Source organism: Akebia trifoliata, chromosome 5 (assembly GCF_017979445.1).
Source record: "Akebia trifoliata isolate Shusen 1 chromosome 5, ASM1797944v1, whole genome shotgun sequence".
Taxonomy (NCBI): Eukaryota; Viridiplantae; Streptophyta; class Magnoliopsida; order Ranunculales; family Lardizabalaceae; genus Akebia; species Akebia trifoliata.
Genome location: NC_141379.1, coordinates 35862915 through 35879305, shown reverse-complemented (window position 1 = coordinate 35879305; position 16391 = coordinate 35862915). Strand labels below are relative to the sequence as shown.

At 41.8% G+C, this 16391-nt stretch overlaps 1 protein-coding gene across 4 annotated transcripts in view; it reads left to right on the top strand.

Moving 5' to 3' along the window:
• The first annotated feature begins 10647 nt into the window (after positions 1 to 10647).
• LOC147402651 (metal ion-binding protein) overlaps positions 10648 to 16391 on the top strand; it is a 40912-nt gene continuing 35168 nt past the window's right edge. For 2 of the 4 annotated variants that reach the window (XM_086444383.1, XM_086444382.1), the window contains exon 1: positions 10649 to 11151. In XM_086444383.1, coding sequence (XP_086300509.1) covers positions 11002 to 11151 — 150 coding nt within the window. In that variant the 5' untranslated portion in view covers positions 10649 to 11001. Of the gene's footprint in view, positions 11152 to 16391 lie in introns of all 4 variants that reach the window. The other 2 variants (XR_015178946.1, XM_086444381.1) reach the window with 2 other exon arrangements.

Here is a 16391-nt window from a genome sequence, read left to right as displayed (position 1 = left end):
GTTAGCTACGTCACCATGTTCCCGGATTTCGTCCCGTAGGCCAGGATCCTTTTCGAAGAAGGTGATTTCCGTGGGGGTACACCTTTTTAAAAAAAAGACACGTGCGATTGCAAATGGTCGTATCTAATTGTCCGTATTTCAGTTTTTAACGAAATCTACGCCCAATCGTCTGTATCAAAAATTCTGACGTTGTCCGAGGAGAAAGATTCCAGTTTCGGATTGGCGCTCCTTGCCAAAAATGGAAAACAACGAGACGCTCCGTCGGGACGACCGTTCCCGTCTGAAACTCGAAATTTCTGACATTTTTTCAGACGCCCGTATCTCACTCTCCGCTCGACTAGAAAAATCGGTAGCGCATACCCACTCGTCCGTACGGATGTTAGCTACGTCACCATGTTCCCAGATTTCGTCCCGCAGGCCGAGATCCTTTTCGAAAAAGGTGATTTCCGTGGGGGTACACCTTTTTCAGAAAAAGACACGTGCGATTTCAAATGGTCGTATCTCATGGCCCGTATTTCGGTTTTTAACGAAATTCACGCCCAATCGTCCGTATCGAAAATTTCGACGTTGTTCGAGTAGAAAGATTCCAGTTTCAGATTTGCACTCCTTACCGAAAATGGCAAACAACGAGACGCTCCATCGGGGCGACCGTTCCCATCTGAAAATAGAAATTTCTTACATTTTTTCAGACGCCCGTATCTCACTCTCCGCTCGACTAGAAAAATTGGTAGCGCATACCTACTCGTCCGTACGGATGTTAGCTACGTCACCATGTTCCCGGATTTCGTCCCGCAGGCCAGGATCCTTTCCGAAGAAGGTGATTTACATGGGGGTACACCTTTTTAAGAAAAAGAAACGTGCGATTTCAATTGGTCGTATCTCATGGCCCGTATTTCGATTTTTAACATAATCCACGCCCAATCGTCCGTATAAAAATTCCGACATTGTCCGAGTAGAAAGATTCCAGTTTGGATTTGCGCTCCTTGCAGAAAATGGCAAAAAAAGATACGCTCCGTCGGGGCGACCGTTCCCGTCGGAAACTCAAAATTTCTGACATTTTTTCAGACGCCCGTATCTCACTCTCCACTCGACTAGAAAAATCGGTAGTGCATGCCCACTCGTCCGTACGGATGTTAGCTACGTGACCATGTTCCCGGATTTCGTCCCGCAGGCCGGGATTCTTTCCGAAGCAGGTGATTTCCTTGGGGTACACCTTTTTCAGAAAAAGACACGTGCGATTTCAAATGGTCGTATCTCATGGCCCGTATTTCAGTTTTTAACGAAATCCACGCCCAATCGTCTATATCGAAAATTCTGACGTTGTCCAAGGAGAAAGATTCTAGTTTCGGATTGGCACTCCTTGCCGAAAATTGCAAACAACGGGACGCTCCGTCGGGCCGACCGTTCCCATCTGAAACTCGAAATTTCTGACATTTTTTCAGACGCCCGTATCTCACTCTCCGCTCGACTAGAAAAATCGGTAGCACATACCCACTCGTCCGTATGGATGTTAGCTACGTCACCATGTTCCCGGATTTCATCCCGCAGGCCGAGATCCTTCCCGAAGAAGGTGATTTCCGTGGGGGTACACCTTTTTCTTAAAAAGACACGTGCGATTTCAAATGGTCGTATCTCATGGCCCGTATTTCAGTTTTTAACGAAATCCACGCCCAATCGTCCGTATAAAAAATTCCGACGTTTAACGAGGGGAAAGATTCTAGTTTCGGATTGGCTCTCCTTGCCGAAAATGGCAAACAACGAGACACTCCGTCGGGGCAACCGTTCCCGTCTGAAACTCGAAATTTCTTACATTTTTTCAGACGCCCGTATCTCACTCTCCGCTCCACTAGAAAAATCAGTAGCGTATACCCACTCGTCCGTACGGATGTTAGCTACATGTCACACCAGTTTTTCACCCGACCCGGATTCCTCTAGAAGATTCCGAAGAAGGAGGTGATTTCCGCGGACGTACACCTTTCTAAAAAAAAGACACGTGTGCGTTCAAATGGTGGTATCTCATGGCCCGTATTTCAATATTTAACGTAATCCACGTACAATCGTCCGTATCAAAAATTCTGACGTTGTCCGAGAAGAAAGATTCCAGTTTCGGATTGGCGCTCCTTGCCGAAAATGGCAATCAACGGAACACTCCGTCCGGGCGACCGTTCCCGTCGAAAACTCAAAATTTTTGACGTTTTTTCAGTCACCCGTATATCACTCTCCGCTCGTCTCGAAAAATCCGTAGCGTATACCCACTCGTCCGTACGGATGTTAGCTACGTCACTATGTTCCCAGATTTCGTCCCGCAGGCCAGGATCCTTTTCGAAGAAGGTGATTTCCGCGGCTATACACCTTTTTCAGAAAAAGACACGTGCGTGTTCAAATGGTCGTATCTCATGGCTCGTATTTCGGTTTTTAACGTAATCCATGCCCAATCGTCCGTATCAAAAATTTTGACGTTGTCCGAGTAGAAAGATTCCAGTTTTGGATTGGCACTCCTTCCTGAAAATGGCAAACAACGGAACACTCCGTCCGGGCCACCGTTCCCGTCGAAAACTCAAAATTTTTGACATTTTTTCAGTCGCCTGTATATCACTCTCCGCTAGTCTCGAAAAATCCGTAGCGCATACCCACTCGTCCGTACGGATGTTAGCTACATCACCAAGTTCCCGGATTTCGTCCCGCAGGCCAGGATCCTTTTCGAAGAAGGTGATTTCCGCGGGGTTACACCTTTTTCAGAAAAAGACACGTGCGTGTTCAAATGGTCGTATCTCATGGCTCGTATTTCAGTTTTTAACGTAATCCATGCCCAATCGTCCGTATCGAAAATTTCGACGTTGTTCGAGTAGAAAGATTCTAGTTTCGGATTGGCGCTCCTTGCCGAAAATGGTAAACAACAGGAAGCTCCTTCCAATTCACCGTTTCCATCGAAAACTCAAAATTTCTTACATTTTTTCAGACGCCCGTATCTTACTCTCCGCTCTACTCGAAAAATCTGTAGCGCATATCCACTCGTCCGTACGGATGTTAGCTACGTCACCATGTTCACGGATTTCGTCCCGTAGGCCAGGATCCTTTCCGAAGAAGGTGATTTCTGCGGGGGTACACCTTTCTCAAAAAAAGACACGTGCGCATTCAAATGGTGGTATCTCATGGCCCGTATTTCGATATTTAACGTAATCCACGCACAATCGTCCGTATCGAAAATTCGGACCTTGTGGCGCTCATTGCCGAAAATGGCAAATAACGGAATACTCCGTCCGGGAGATCGTTCCCGTCGAAAACTCAAAATTTTTGACATTTTTTAAGTCTCCTGTATATCACTCTCCGCTCGTCTCGAAAAATCCGTAGCATATACCCACTCGTCCGTACGGATGTTAGCTACGTCACCATGTTCCCGGATTTCGTCCCGCAGGCCAGGATCCTTTCCGCAGAAGGTGATTTCCGTGGGGGTACACCTTTTTCAAAAAAAGGCACGTGCGATTTCAAATGGTCGTATCTCATGGTCCGTATTTCAATTTTTAACGAAATCCATGCCCAATCATCCGTATAGAAAATTTCGACATTGTCCGAGGAGAAAGATTCCAGTTTCGGATTGGCGCTCCTTTCCGAAAATGGCAAACAACGAGACGCTCCGTCGAGACGACCGTTCCAGTCTGAAACTTGAAATTTCTGACATTTTTTCTGACGCCCGTATCTCACTCTCCGCTCGTCTCGAAAAATCTGTAGCATATACCCACTCGTCCGTACGGATGTTAGCTACGTCACCATGTTCCCGGATTTCATCCCGCAGGCCAGGATCCTTTTCGAAGAAGGTGATTTCCGCGGGGGTACACCTTCTTCAGAAAAAGACACGTGCGTGTTCAAATGGTCGTATCTCATGGCTCGTATTTCTGTTTTTAACGTAATCCATGCCCAATCATCCGTATCGAAAATTTCGACGTTGTTCGAGTAGAAAGATTCCAGTTTTGGATTGGCACTTCTTACCGAAAATGGCAAACAATGGAACAGTCCGTCCGGGAGACCGTTCCCGTCGAAAACTCAAAATTTCTGACATTTTTTCAGACGCCGGTATCTCACTCTCCGCTAGACTCAAAAAATCTGTAGCGCATAGACACTCATCCGTACGGATGTTAGCTACGTCACCATGTTTCCGGATTTTGTCCCGTAGGCCAGGATCCTTTTCGAAGAAGGTGATTTCTGCGGGGGTACACCTTTCTCAGAAAAAGACACGTGCGCATTCAAATGGTGGTATCTCATGGCCCGTATTTCGATTTTTAACGTAATCCATGCCCAATCGTCCGTATCGAAAATTTCAACGTTGTCCGAGTAGAAAGATTCCAGTTTTGGATTGGCGCTCCATGCCGAAAATGGTAAACAACGGGAAGCTCCGTCTAGTTGACCGTTCCCATCGAAACTCAAAATTTCTAACATTTTTTCAGACGCCCGTATCTCACTCTCCGCTCTACTCGAAAAATCCGTAGTGCATAGCCACTCGTCCGTACGGATGTTAGCTGCGTCACCATGTTCCCGGATTTCTTCCCGCAGGCCAGGATCCTTTCCGAAGAAGGTGATTTCTGCGGGGATATACCTTTCTCAGAAAAAGACACGTGCGCGTTCAAATGGTCGTATCTCATGGCCCGTATTTCAGTTTTTAACGTAATCTATGCCCAATCGTCCGTATCGAAAATTTCGACGCTGTTCGAATAGAAAGATTCTAGTTTCGGATTGGCGCTCCTTGCTGAAAATGGTAAACAACAGGAAGCTCCTTCCAATTGACCGTTCTCATCGAAACTCAAAATTTCTGACGTTTTTTCAGACACCGGTATCTCACTCTCCGCTAGACTCGAAAAATCTGTAGCGCATAGACACTCGTCCATACGGATGTTAGCTACGTCACCATATTCCTGGATTTCGTCTCGAAGGCCAGGATCCTTTCCGAAGAAGGTGATTTCCGCGGACGTACACCTTTCTAAAAAAAAGACACGTGTGCGTTCAAATGGTGGTATCTCATGGCCCGTATTTCCATATTTAACGTAATCCATGCAAAATCGTCCGTATCGAAAATTCTGACGTTGTCCGAGAAGAAAGATTCCAGTTTCGGATTGGCGCTCCTTGCCGAAAATGGTCATCAACGGAACACTCCGTCCGGGCGACCGTTCCCGTCGAAAACTCAAAATGTTTGACGTTTTTTCAGTCACCCGTATATCATACTCCGCTCGTCTCAAAAAATCTGTAGCGCATACCAACTCGTCCGTACGGATGTTAGCTATGTCACCATGTTCCCGGATTTCGTCCCGCAGGCCAGGATCCTTTTCGAAGAAGGTGATTTCCACGGGGGTACACCTTTCTCAGAAAAAGACACGTGCGTGTTCAAATGGTCGTATCTCATGGCCCGTATTTCGATTTTTAACATAATCTACGTCCAATCGTCCGTATCGAAAATTCCGACGTTGTCCGAGTAGAAAGATTCCAGTTTCAGATTGGTGCTCCTTGCCGAAAATGGCAAACAACGAAACACTCCGTCCGGGCGACCGTTCCCGTCGAAAATTCAAATTTTTTTACATTTTTTCAGTCGCCCGTATATCACTCTCCGCTCGTCTCGAAAAATCCGTAGCGTATACCCACTCGTCCGTACGGATGTTAGCTACGTCACCATGTTCCCAGATTTCGTCCCGCAGGCCAGGATCCTTTTCGAAGAAAGTGATTTCCGCGGGGGTACACCTTTTTCAGAAAAAGACACGTGCGTGTTCAAATGGTTGTATCTCATGGCTCGTATTTCGGTTTTTAACATAATCCATGCCCAATCGTCCGTATCGAAAATTTCGACGTTGTTCGAGTAGAAAGATTCCAGTTTTGGATTGGCGCTCCTTACTGAAAATGGCAAACAATGGAACACTCCGTCTAGGCGACTGTTCCCGTCAAAAACTCAAAATTTTTGACATTTTTTCCGTCGCCCGTATATCACTCTCCGCTCTACTCGAAAAATCCGTAGCGCATACCCACTCGTTCGTACGGATGTTAGCTACGTCACCATGTTCCCAGATTTCGTCCCGCAGGCCAGGATCCTTTTCGAAGATGGTGATTTCCACGGGGGTACACCTTTCTCAGAAAAAGACACGTGCGTGTTCAAATGGTCGTATCTCATGGCCCGTATTTCAATTTTTAACATAATCCATGCCCAATCGTCCGTATCGAAAATTCGACGTTGTCCGAGTAGAAAGATTCCAGTTTCGGATTGGCACTCCTTGCTGAAAATGGCAAACAACGGAACACTCCGTCCGGACGACCGTTCCCGTCGAAAACTCAAAATTTTGTACATTTTTTCAGTCGCCCGTATATCACTCTCCGCTCATCTCGAAAAATCCGTAGCGCATACCCACTCGTCCGTACGGATGTTAGCTACGTCACCATGTTCCCGGATTTCGTCCCGCAGGCCAGGATCCTTTTCAAAGAAGGTGATTTCCACGGGGGTACACCTTTCTCAGAAAAAGACACGTGCGTGTTCAAATGGTCGTATCTCATGGCCCGTATTTTAATTTTTAACATAATCCACGCCCAATCGTCCATATCGAAAATTTCGACGTTGTCCGAGTAGAAAGATTCCAGTTTCGGATTGGCGCTCCTTGCCGAAAATGACAAACAACGGAACACTCCGTCCGAGCGACCGTTCCCATCGAAAACTCAATATTTTTGACGTTTTTTCAGTCGCCCGTATATCACTCTCCGCTCGTCTCGAAAAATCTGTAGCGCATAGCCACTCGTCTTTACGGATGTTAGCTACGTCACCATGTTTTCGGATTTCGTCCCGCAGGCCAGGATCCTTTCCGAAGAAGGTGATTTCTGCGGGGGTACACCTTTCTCAAAAAAAGACACGTGCGTGTTCAAATGGTCGTATCTCATGGCCCGTATTTCAATTTTTAACATAATCCACGCCCAATTGTCCGTATCGAAAATTCCGACGTTGTCCGAGTAGAAAGATTCCAGTTTCGGATTGGCACTCCTTGCTGAAAATGGCAAACAACGGAACACTCCGTCCGGACGACCGTTCCCGTCGAAAACTCAAAATTTTGTACATTTTTTCAATCGCCCGTATATCACTCTCCTCTCATCTCGAAAAATCCGTAGCGCATACCCACTCGTCCGTACGGATGTTAGCTACGTCACCATGTTCCCGGATTTCTTCCCGCAGGCCAGGATCCTTTTCAAAGAAGGTGATTTCCACGGGGGTACACCTTTCTCAGAAAAAGACACGTGCGTGTTCAAATGGTCGTATCTCATGGCCCGTATTTTAATTTTTAACATAATCCATGCCCAATCGTCCATATCGAAAATTTTGACGTTGTCCGAGTAGAAAGATTCCAGTTTCGGATTGGCGCTCCTTGCCGAAAATGACAAACAACGGAACACTCCGTCCGAGCGACCGTTCCCATCGAAAACTCAAAATTTTTGACATTTTTTCAGTCGCCCGTATATCACTCTCCGCTCGTCTTGAAAAATCTGTAGCGCATAGCCACTCGTCCTTACGGATGTTAGCTACGTCACCATGTTTCCGGATTTCGTCCCGCAGGCCAGGATCCTTTCCGAAGAAGGTGATTTCTGCGGGGGTACACCTTTCTCAAAAAAAGACACGTGCGTGTTCAAATGGTCGTATCTCATGGCCCGTATTTCAATTTTTAACATAATCTACGCCCAATTGTCCGTATCGAAAATTCCGACGTTGTCCGAGTAGAAAGATTCCAGTTTCGGATTGGCACTCCTTGCCAAAAATGGCAAACAACGGAACACTCCGTCCGGACGACCGTTCCCGTCGAAAACTCAAAATTTTGTACATTTTTTCAGTCGCCCGTATATCACTCTCCGCTCATCTCGAAAAATCCGTAGCGCATACCCACTCGTCCGTACGGATGTTAGCTACGTCACCATGTTCCCAGATTTCTTCCTGCAGGCCAGGATCCTTTCCGAAGAAGGTGATTTCTGTGGGGGTACACCTTTTTTAAGGTAGGACATGTGCGCATTCAAATGGTCGTATCGCATCGCCCGTCTTTCGATTTTTAACTTAATCTATGCCCAATCGTCGGTATCAAAAATGCCTACGTTTCCCGAGGAGAAAAATTCCTGGTCCAGACTCGTTTTCCTTGCCGAAAATGGCAAATAATGGGAAGCTCCTCCCAGGCGACCGTTCCCGTCGAAAACTCAAAATTTTTGACGTTTTTTTAAACGCCCGTATTTCACTCTCCGCTCAACTCAAAAAATTTGTAGCACATACCTACTCGTCCGTACGGATGTTAGCTACATCACCATGATCCTAGATTTTGTCCCGCAGGCTGGGATCCTTTCCGAAAAACGTGATTTCCGTGGGGGTACACCTTTTTCGAGGCTGGACACGTGCGTGGTCAAATGGTCGTATCTCATCGTCCGTCTTTCGGTTTTTAACGTAGTCCACACCCAATCGTCCGTATTGAAAATGCCTACGTTTCCTGAGAAGAAAGATTCCCAGTCCGAACTCGTCTTCCTTGCCGAAAATGGTAAACAACGGGAAGTTCCGCCCGGACGACCGTTCCCGTCGAAAACTCGAAATTTTCGACGTTTTTTTAAATGCCCGTATCTCACTCTCCGCTCAACCTGTGGATTCGTAGCACATACCCACTCATCTGTACAGATGTTAGCTACATTTATTTGTTCCTAAATTTTCTATATGAGACGAATTCAATTTTTTGAGGTAGGATATCGATGCATCCAATTGGTTATATCTTATCACTTTCATATGAAACAAAAATTAAAAAACGTTAAGGCATCAAGAATCCACTAAAAAATCATAATTTTATTCATTTAACATTTTTTCTTGATTAGGTTCGAATAAGGATTCTCCATAATTGGATGATAACAATTAAATAAAAAACTATTTTCTAATTTTTTTTGAAAAATATAAGGTTTCCACGTGTTGCACATTCACATACCATAGAGATTCCTCGAGCAATCGATGTACAATCATCCACAATAAATCAATAAATTTTTTCAAGCATTCAATGTGTTGATTGTAGACAAAAATTCAAAAAGAATTTATAGATATAAAATTAAACAAAAATAATTAACTCACCTTAAATCCATTTAAACGATATAAACATTAATCCACCATTTTTAATCGAAATAAAATTACAATACTTGAATTTCGCCTCTAGCCTTATCTAGGATTTTTTAGCCAACAATATTTATAAATGAGTCCATCAAAATTATTGAATAAAAAACCTGAAAAGATAAATCAAAAGAAATTAAAGAGGAAGATTAGATAAGAAGAAGATAATTAAGAATATAGATAAATAAATAATGTCAAGAGAATAAAGAAAAATAGAAGGTGAGAGGTATGGTAGGAGAGAGAATTTAACATGTGGAGGAAAGAGAGAGATAAACAAAAACAATAAAGATATAGATAGATGTATGAGATATTTTTAGAATAAGACAAAAATATGAAATTTTTTTATTATTTTACTTAAGAGAATGTGTAAAAATTTCAATTTTTTGAAAATTTTTCTTTATTTCTTTAACCTTTCCTTTAACTTATTTTATAATTACTCATCTATCATTTTGTATGTTTTATTCATAAAAAATCCATTGCTCCTAAAAAAAAACGTCTAAAAGGGACTTCTTCAAATGACTCTTGTGGAAAGTCAAAAACGAAAAATGGCTCAAGTGTAGTTACTAAAATATCTTTCATCTTTATTTAAATCTTCAACTAAACTTAACCTTAAAAAATAAAATGAGATTATCAAAATACCTTTCATCTTCACCAAAATACCCTTCATCTTTAATCAAATTTCCAATCAAACTTAATATTAAAAAACAAAAGGAGATTGATTATCAGAATACCCTTCATCTTTAATCAAATTTTCAATCAAACTTAATCTTAAAAAATAAAAATAAAAATAAAAATACCAAAATACCCTTCATCTTTACCAAATATCTTTCATTTTTAATCAAATTTTCAATCAAACTTAACCATAAAAATAAAATAAAATTACCAAATACCCTTCATTTTTAATCAAATTTTCAACTAAACTTAACTTTAAAAAATAAAAGGGGATTACCAAAATACCCTTTATCTTTACTAAAATATCATTTATCTTCTAAAAGAGAATTACTACCAAAATACCCTTCATCTTTACTATTAAGATTAAATTAAAAATAATTATTTTTATAATTTGTTAAATTAAATTTATTTTACATATAAATATATATATATATATAAAACATAATTATATATTTATTACGATATTCTATTCATTTTTAGTGCATTCTACGTGCATTATCAACATTAAAAGTATTTTGATCATTTTATCAGAATCTAATAATGAAAAACTATCAAATGAGCATCAATTTTGGCTTATGTGTTTCTGTAACAAACAAACTTTCGTTAGATGTGACTTTTCAGGCTCTGGACTTCTACTCCTTTCAGAAGTCAATTTTTGAAGATGGAACTGGATTTTGTAAAGAAACAAGTAAAAAAAATAGTTCCCAATTTAAGTAACAAAAGTAATAAATTTATTATTATTATTATTATTTAATAATTCACGTGCATTTTACTAATATTAACGATGTGTTAGATAATCTGAATCCGACACGCTTCCCACGTTCTCCTCTTCAACGAAAAAAAAACCCCAAAACCAACTCAGCAATAAAGGGCTGCGTGCTGCTGCCGTGTATTCAATACTCACCATCCATAAATCAAAGGCCCAATCCTTCTCTTCTCCTCCCTCTCTCTCTATCTATGTACTGTGAGAGGTTGTCATTATCTGGGGATGGTGTGAGGAGCTCTGCTTTTGCTCCCCGTGGCGACCGTTGGAATGCATCCGTCTGATTTATTCCAACACTTGTTTCTTCTTATTGTATCATCATCCTCAGGGGAGTCAGGACTCAAGAGGGTACATGCATAATATCCCTTAGTTAGTCTCTCTCTCTCTCCAACCAAACCAAACCTTTCCGTAATACAGTGGAAATCGTGTGATGTCGATACCCAAGGAGCCCGAGCAGGTTATGAAGCAAAGGGGAGGATCTGTGCTGGGAAAGAAAACCATTCTCAAGAGCGACCATTTCCCTGGCTGTCAGAACAAACGCTTGACTCCCCAAATCGATGGTGCTCCCAATTACCGTCAGGTTCTTTCTAAATTCTAGAAAGATTGATAAATGTATAAAATACAATGTGCATTTCTTTTTCTATTCATAATAATATCTAAAATCTTTAGTACTCAAACTGATTTCACACCACCTATGCTTCCTACTTTACCGACAAATTCGTATATTATGCTATTATCTTATTTAATTCTACTTCAGAGCTTTCCGCACGATGAGATTTTCTTGTGGACAGTGTGAATTCTGGATGATGATCCAATCTTAGATCTATTTTAGGAAATTTACAATGGATTTATGGGTTCGTTACTGCACTACTCTTTAGTGTACCAATGCAGTTATTCTACCATTTGTATATTGAGGTCTTGCCTTGTAAAGTATGTGGTGTCAATTTGTCAATTTTTTTGGATTTGCAGAGTGAAACATGCAAGTTCAAGACTCTTGACTGGATCACAGTGAGACTGCATCATGTTTATATATAAGAGGGAAGAAGGAAAACCCCAAGTAATAAGAAATGGACCCAAACCTCATATGAAAAAGAACAAGGACTGAGGTGATGACTTGGTATCATTTGTGAACGAATCCAAGTTAAATAAGGTAGACTGAAGGGTAATTAAGGAGATTTGGAGAATTCATTCCGTGGGGTGGTGCGAGCTTCCTTCTTGGGGGGCATCGGGTCATATCATCCTAATGTGGAATAGAAAAAGGGTGGTGGTGGAGGATTGCCTTATAGGGGCCTTTTTAATGTCAATGTTATGTAGGATGATTGGAGAAGATTTTACTTGGTCTTTTCTGGGGTGTATGGCCCTACAATAGAGAGTGAACGGAGGCAGTTCTGGGAAGAGCTAGACGACATCAGAGGTCGTTGGGATAAACCGTGGGTTGGGGGGGGGGGACTTTAATGTTATTCAGTTCTTGTTCGAAAAGAGTGGAGGATCGAGAATTACCCTAAAAATGTGTTGTTTTTCGGAGTTTGTGGATTGTAATGAGCTGATTGATCTTCCTCTTTGTGGGAGAAGGTTTACGTGATCTAATAATTAGGAGAATCCAATTCTTATAAGATTGGATCGTTTTCTTGTTTCGTTGGATTGGGAAGAGCATTTTGGGAGATTGATCCAGGAGAAATGGCCAAATCCTGTGTCTGATCATAGTCCCATTTCATTGGTGGCGGGTGAACCGCGAAATCGCCCTACGCCGTTTAGATTTGAAAATTTGTGGTTAGAGCACCAAGACTTTGGGGAGTTGATTCAAGCTTGGTGAAGTGAGCTAGTGTTTGAGGGCAGGCCAGGGAGAGTTCTAAGACTGAAACTCAAGGCTATCAAAGAAAAGTTGAAGATATGGCATAAGGAGACGTTTGGTTCTGTGAATGTGAGGAGAAGTGCTGTCTTATTGGAGTTACAAAAGTTAGAGGAAAAAGATGAGAGAGGGTGTTTGGGTGCTGGAGAGGGGATCCGTAGAGTGAATCTTAAAGTTGAGTTTCAAAAGCTAGCGTCAATGGAGGAAATCTGTTGAAAACAAAAGTCGAGAGTTCGTTGGCTGAAGGAGGGGGATAAGAACACTTCTTATTTTCGCCGTATTGCGAATTTTAACAGTCAGGTAAATTTTATTTCGAAGCTCAAAGTCAATGGTTTGTGGAAGGTGGGTGAGGAGGAGGTTTGTGAGGGGGTGGTGTAGTTTTATAAGAGTCTATACATGGAGGAGCATGTGATCAGGCCGACTTTAGATTCCCTATAGTTTGACAATATTTATCTGGAACAGAAAAGGTGGCTTGAAAGACCGTTTGATATAGATGAAGTGTGGGAAGTGGTTAGTAGTCTGGGTAGTGATAGGGCCCCGGGGTTGAATGGTTTCTCCTTACTTTTTCAAAACTTGTTGGGGGATAGTGAGAGATGATGTGATGGCAACCATAAAGGACTTTTATAGGGAGGGATTTTTATACTTGGGCTCTAATTGTACTTTCATTGCCCTGATCCCTAAAGTGTTTAGCACGGAAGATATCATGGATCTTAGACTCATTAGTCTGGTAAGCTCCGTGTATAAGATCATTTTGAAGGTTTTGGCCTCTAGGCTTAAGACAGTGGTAAGTAACATCATTGGTCCGGTTTAAGGAGCATTTGTAGCAGGGAGACAAATTCTGGATGGGGTGTTGATAGCAAATGAATGTATTGACTCGTGTAGAAAAGCCAAGGTGCCGGGATTTGTCTGCAAAGTTGATCTGGAGAAAGCTTATGATCATGTGAATTGGAATCTGGTGAAATATTTGTTGAGGAGAATGGGTTTGGTGAGAAGTGGGTTCGGTGGGTTTTGAAGTGTATTTCCACTGCCACATTTTCAATTATGGTAAATGGATCCCCAATGGGTTATTTTAGAAGTTCTAGGGGTCTTCGCCAAGGGGACCCGTTGTCGCCCTTTTTGTTTGTGATAGTTATGGAATCTTTGGGTAGGATGATGTCCAAGGTGGCGGTTGAGGGGGAGATTACTGGGTTTTCCACTAAGGTAGGAGGGCACGTGATTTCTCATCTCCAGTTTGCGGATGATACCTTAATTTTTTTGGATCACTCATCGAGACAAATGAGTTTTTAAAGTGGTATGTTAGGGTGTTTTGAGGCAATCTCGGGCATTCCGGTTAATCTTTGTAATAGCAAACTGTTTGCAGTAGGAGAGGCGAAAGGGGTGGAGGTAGCAGCGACTGTGATAGGGTTCCAGATGGGGGTTCTTTCATCTATGTTTTTGGGGCTTCCTTTGGGTATGGGTTATTCTAGTACGGAGATTTGGGAGCCGGTCATTGAAAGGATGAGAAAGAGACTTAGTTCTTGGAAGTGTAAGCTCTTATCAAAAGGTGGGAAGATTACTTTCATTAAAAGTGCCTTGACAAGTATCCCCATTTACATTTTTTTGTTGTTTCCTTGTCGAGGAGTGTGGAAGTACAACTAGCTAAAATCTGTTAGGAGTTCTTATGGCATGGTAAAGATGGTGTAAGAAAATTTCACTGGGTGAGTTGGAGGAAGTTATTCTTGCTTAAGAAGAACGGGGGGTTGGGTTTTTGTAGTTTTGGTTCCATGAATTCGGCCTTGTTGGGGAAATGGCTCGGAGGTTCGGAGAGGAGGGGGAAAGTCTTTGGAGAAAGGTAATTGTAGATAAGTATGGGGTGAATGAGAATGGGTGGGAGAGTGGTCTGGCTAGAGAGGCGCTGGATTGTGGGTTGTGGAAAGGCATCCTCAAAAGACTTCCGATTCTTAAGAAAAAAGTGAAATGTAAAGTGAGGAGGGGGAGTAAGGTCAGATTTTGGGAGGATTGGTGGTGTGGGAATGGTCCTCTTAAGAATCAGTTCTTGGATCTTTTTACGTTGTCGTTGAAAAAGAATCAGTTTATTTCTTGTTTCAAAACTCGTGTTAATGGGGTGATTAACTGAGATTTTGGTTTCAGAAGAAAGTTTAATGATTGGGAGGTGGATAATGTAGGGAGGTTATGTTCTTTGGTGGAGAGTAGAAATTGGGAAAGCTTCTCGAAAGATTAAAGGGTATGGGGAAGTACTACAGATGGGAAGTTTACTGTTAAATCTTTATATGAGAGTATCGCGCCCAGTTCTGTGTTGTCTTTTCCTCACACTATTGTTTGGGGTGGTAAGATTTCCCCAAAGATTTTGACTTTTCTTTGGTTGGCGACCTCAGGGAGACTCGTAACGGTGGACCAGCTAATTAAAAGAGGTTTTATTGCACCAAATTAGTGTTGTATGTGTAAATCTCAGGCGGAAATGGTGGACCATCTTCTCATTCACTGCTGGGTGGCTTATTACATTTGGTTGCATTTCTTATCGTTGTTTGAGCTAGTAGGTTGTTTCCCCAGATCAGTCAAGTCGGCTTTGGATTCTTGGCTGACGTGGGGAGGATCATTCATGTCCTCAAAGCGGACTCTTTGGTTCTTGGCTCCTTTCGCAATTTGCTGGGGCATTTGGAAAGGTCACAATCGATGTATTTTTGAGGGGAAGGAGCTTACGTTGGATGGATCAGTTCTCTCTATTTTGGAGCTCATGTTCTATTGGAGTAAACTTTATAAGGAGTTTAAAAGGGTTTTCTTTGAAGATTTTGTTGTGAGGTGGGATAGGGTTTGTTTATTGTCGCGAGAGTAGTTTGTTGGTTCCAATTGACTATTGTATCTCTTTTGTTTTGTTTCTTTTCCTTGTTTTGGGTTGGTCCTCTCGACACCCCCCTCGTTGGCTTTTTAATAAAATTATCTTTATCGATAAAAAAAAAAAAATGCCAAAAGCGAGACACATCTTGTTTAGACTAGAGATCTAAAAAAAAAGGTTTCAAAATCATCTGAGTCATCTTGGTATTGTTTGTGAATGAGATGAGATCAAAACCAAGATTTAAAACCATGCATCAGTATGCATCCATCATATTGCATGTGATCTACGAACTTCTCATTCTATCGAGACAATTATCGATGCTCCAATATACTGAGGATCTATTGGAAATGGTGGGAAAATTGATTATATGGTCTGGGGCATCTAATCCCATTTCTTACATGACATAATTAACATAATACCCTTTTGTTATGAGTATAAATTTATTCAAAAGCAAGAAGAAAGTACAAAGAGCAAGAGGCCGTCGAGATGAATGACCACTAAGAAAAAAGAGAATCCTAATTGGAGCACACAGACTTTCATCTAAAAACAAATTCTTCAAAGAATACACCTTTAAACTCTTGTAAGAGCTTCCCCCAAAAATACAAGAACTCGGGAATTTTCATAATAATCTACTGTGTGCACGGTTTAAAACATTGGATGTATCGGTATATGCCAAGACTGATACAAAACATTGATCCTGAAAGGCCAAAACATTGAATGTTTCATGAATGTATTGACCAATACTATATCAATATTTTCATCAATCAAAACATTCAATGGATACGATATTTTAAACCATGCCTATATGAACGCTTGCAAGCCTTGGAAGACTCTGCTATTCCTTTCCAACCAAATCCTCCCGCACATTTCAAATGGAAGAAGTCTCCAAAGGTTTTTCCTCCTCCCAAAAAACAAAAAAATATTTCAACTCTGGAGAAGAGACAAGACAAAACCATGGGCCGCTCCAACTAAAGTCAAATAGTGCCAAAATAGATGAAGAAATGGGACAATATAATAGAATAAAGTAGAAGTTTGGTAGTATGAACCATTTTCTTATCAGAAGGTCAATTGTGAGTAAGCTTACCTAGGGACGCTAACCAGATGAAAAAACACACTTTTGATAGAACCTTTGACCCCC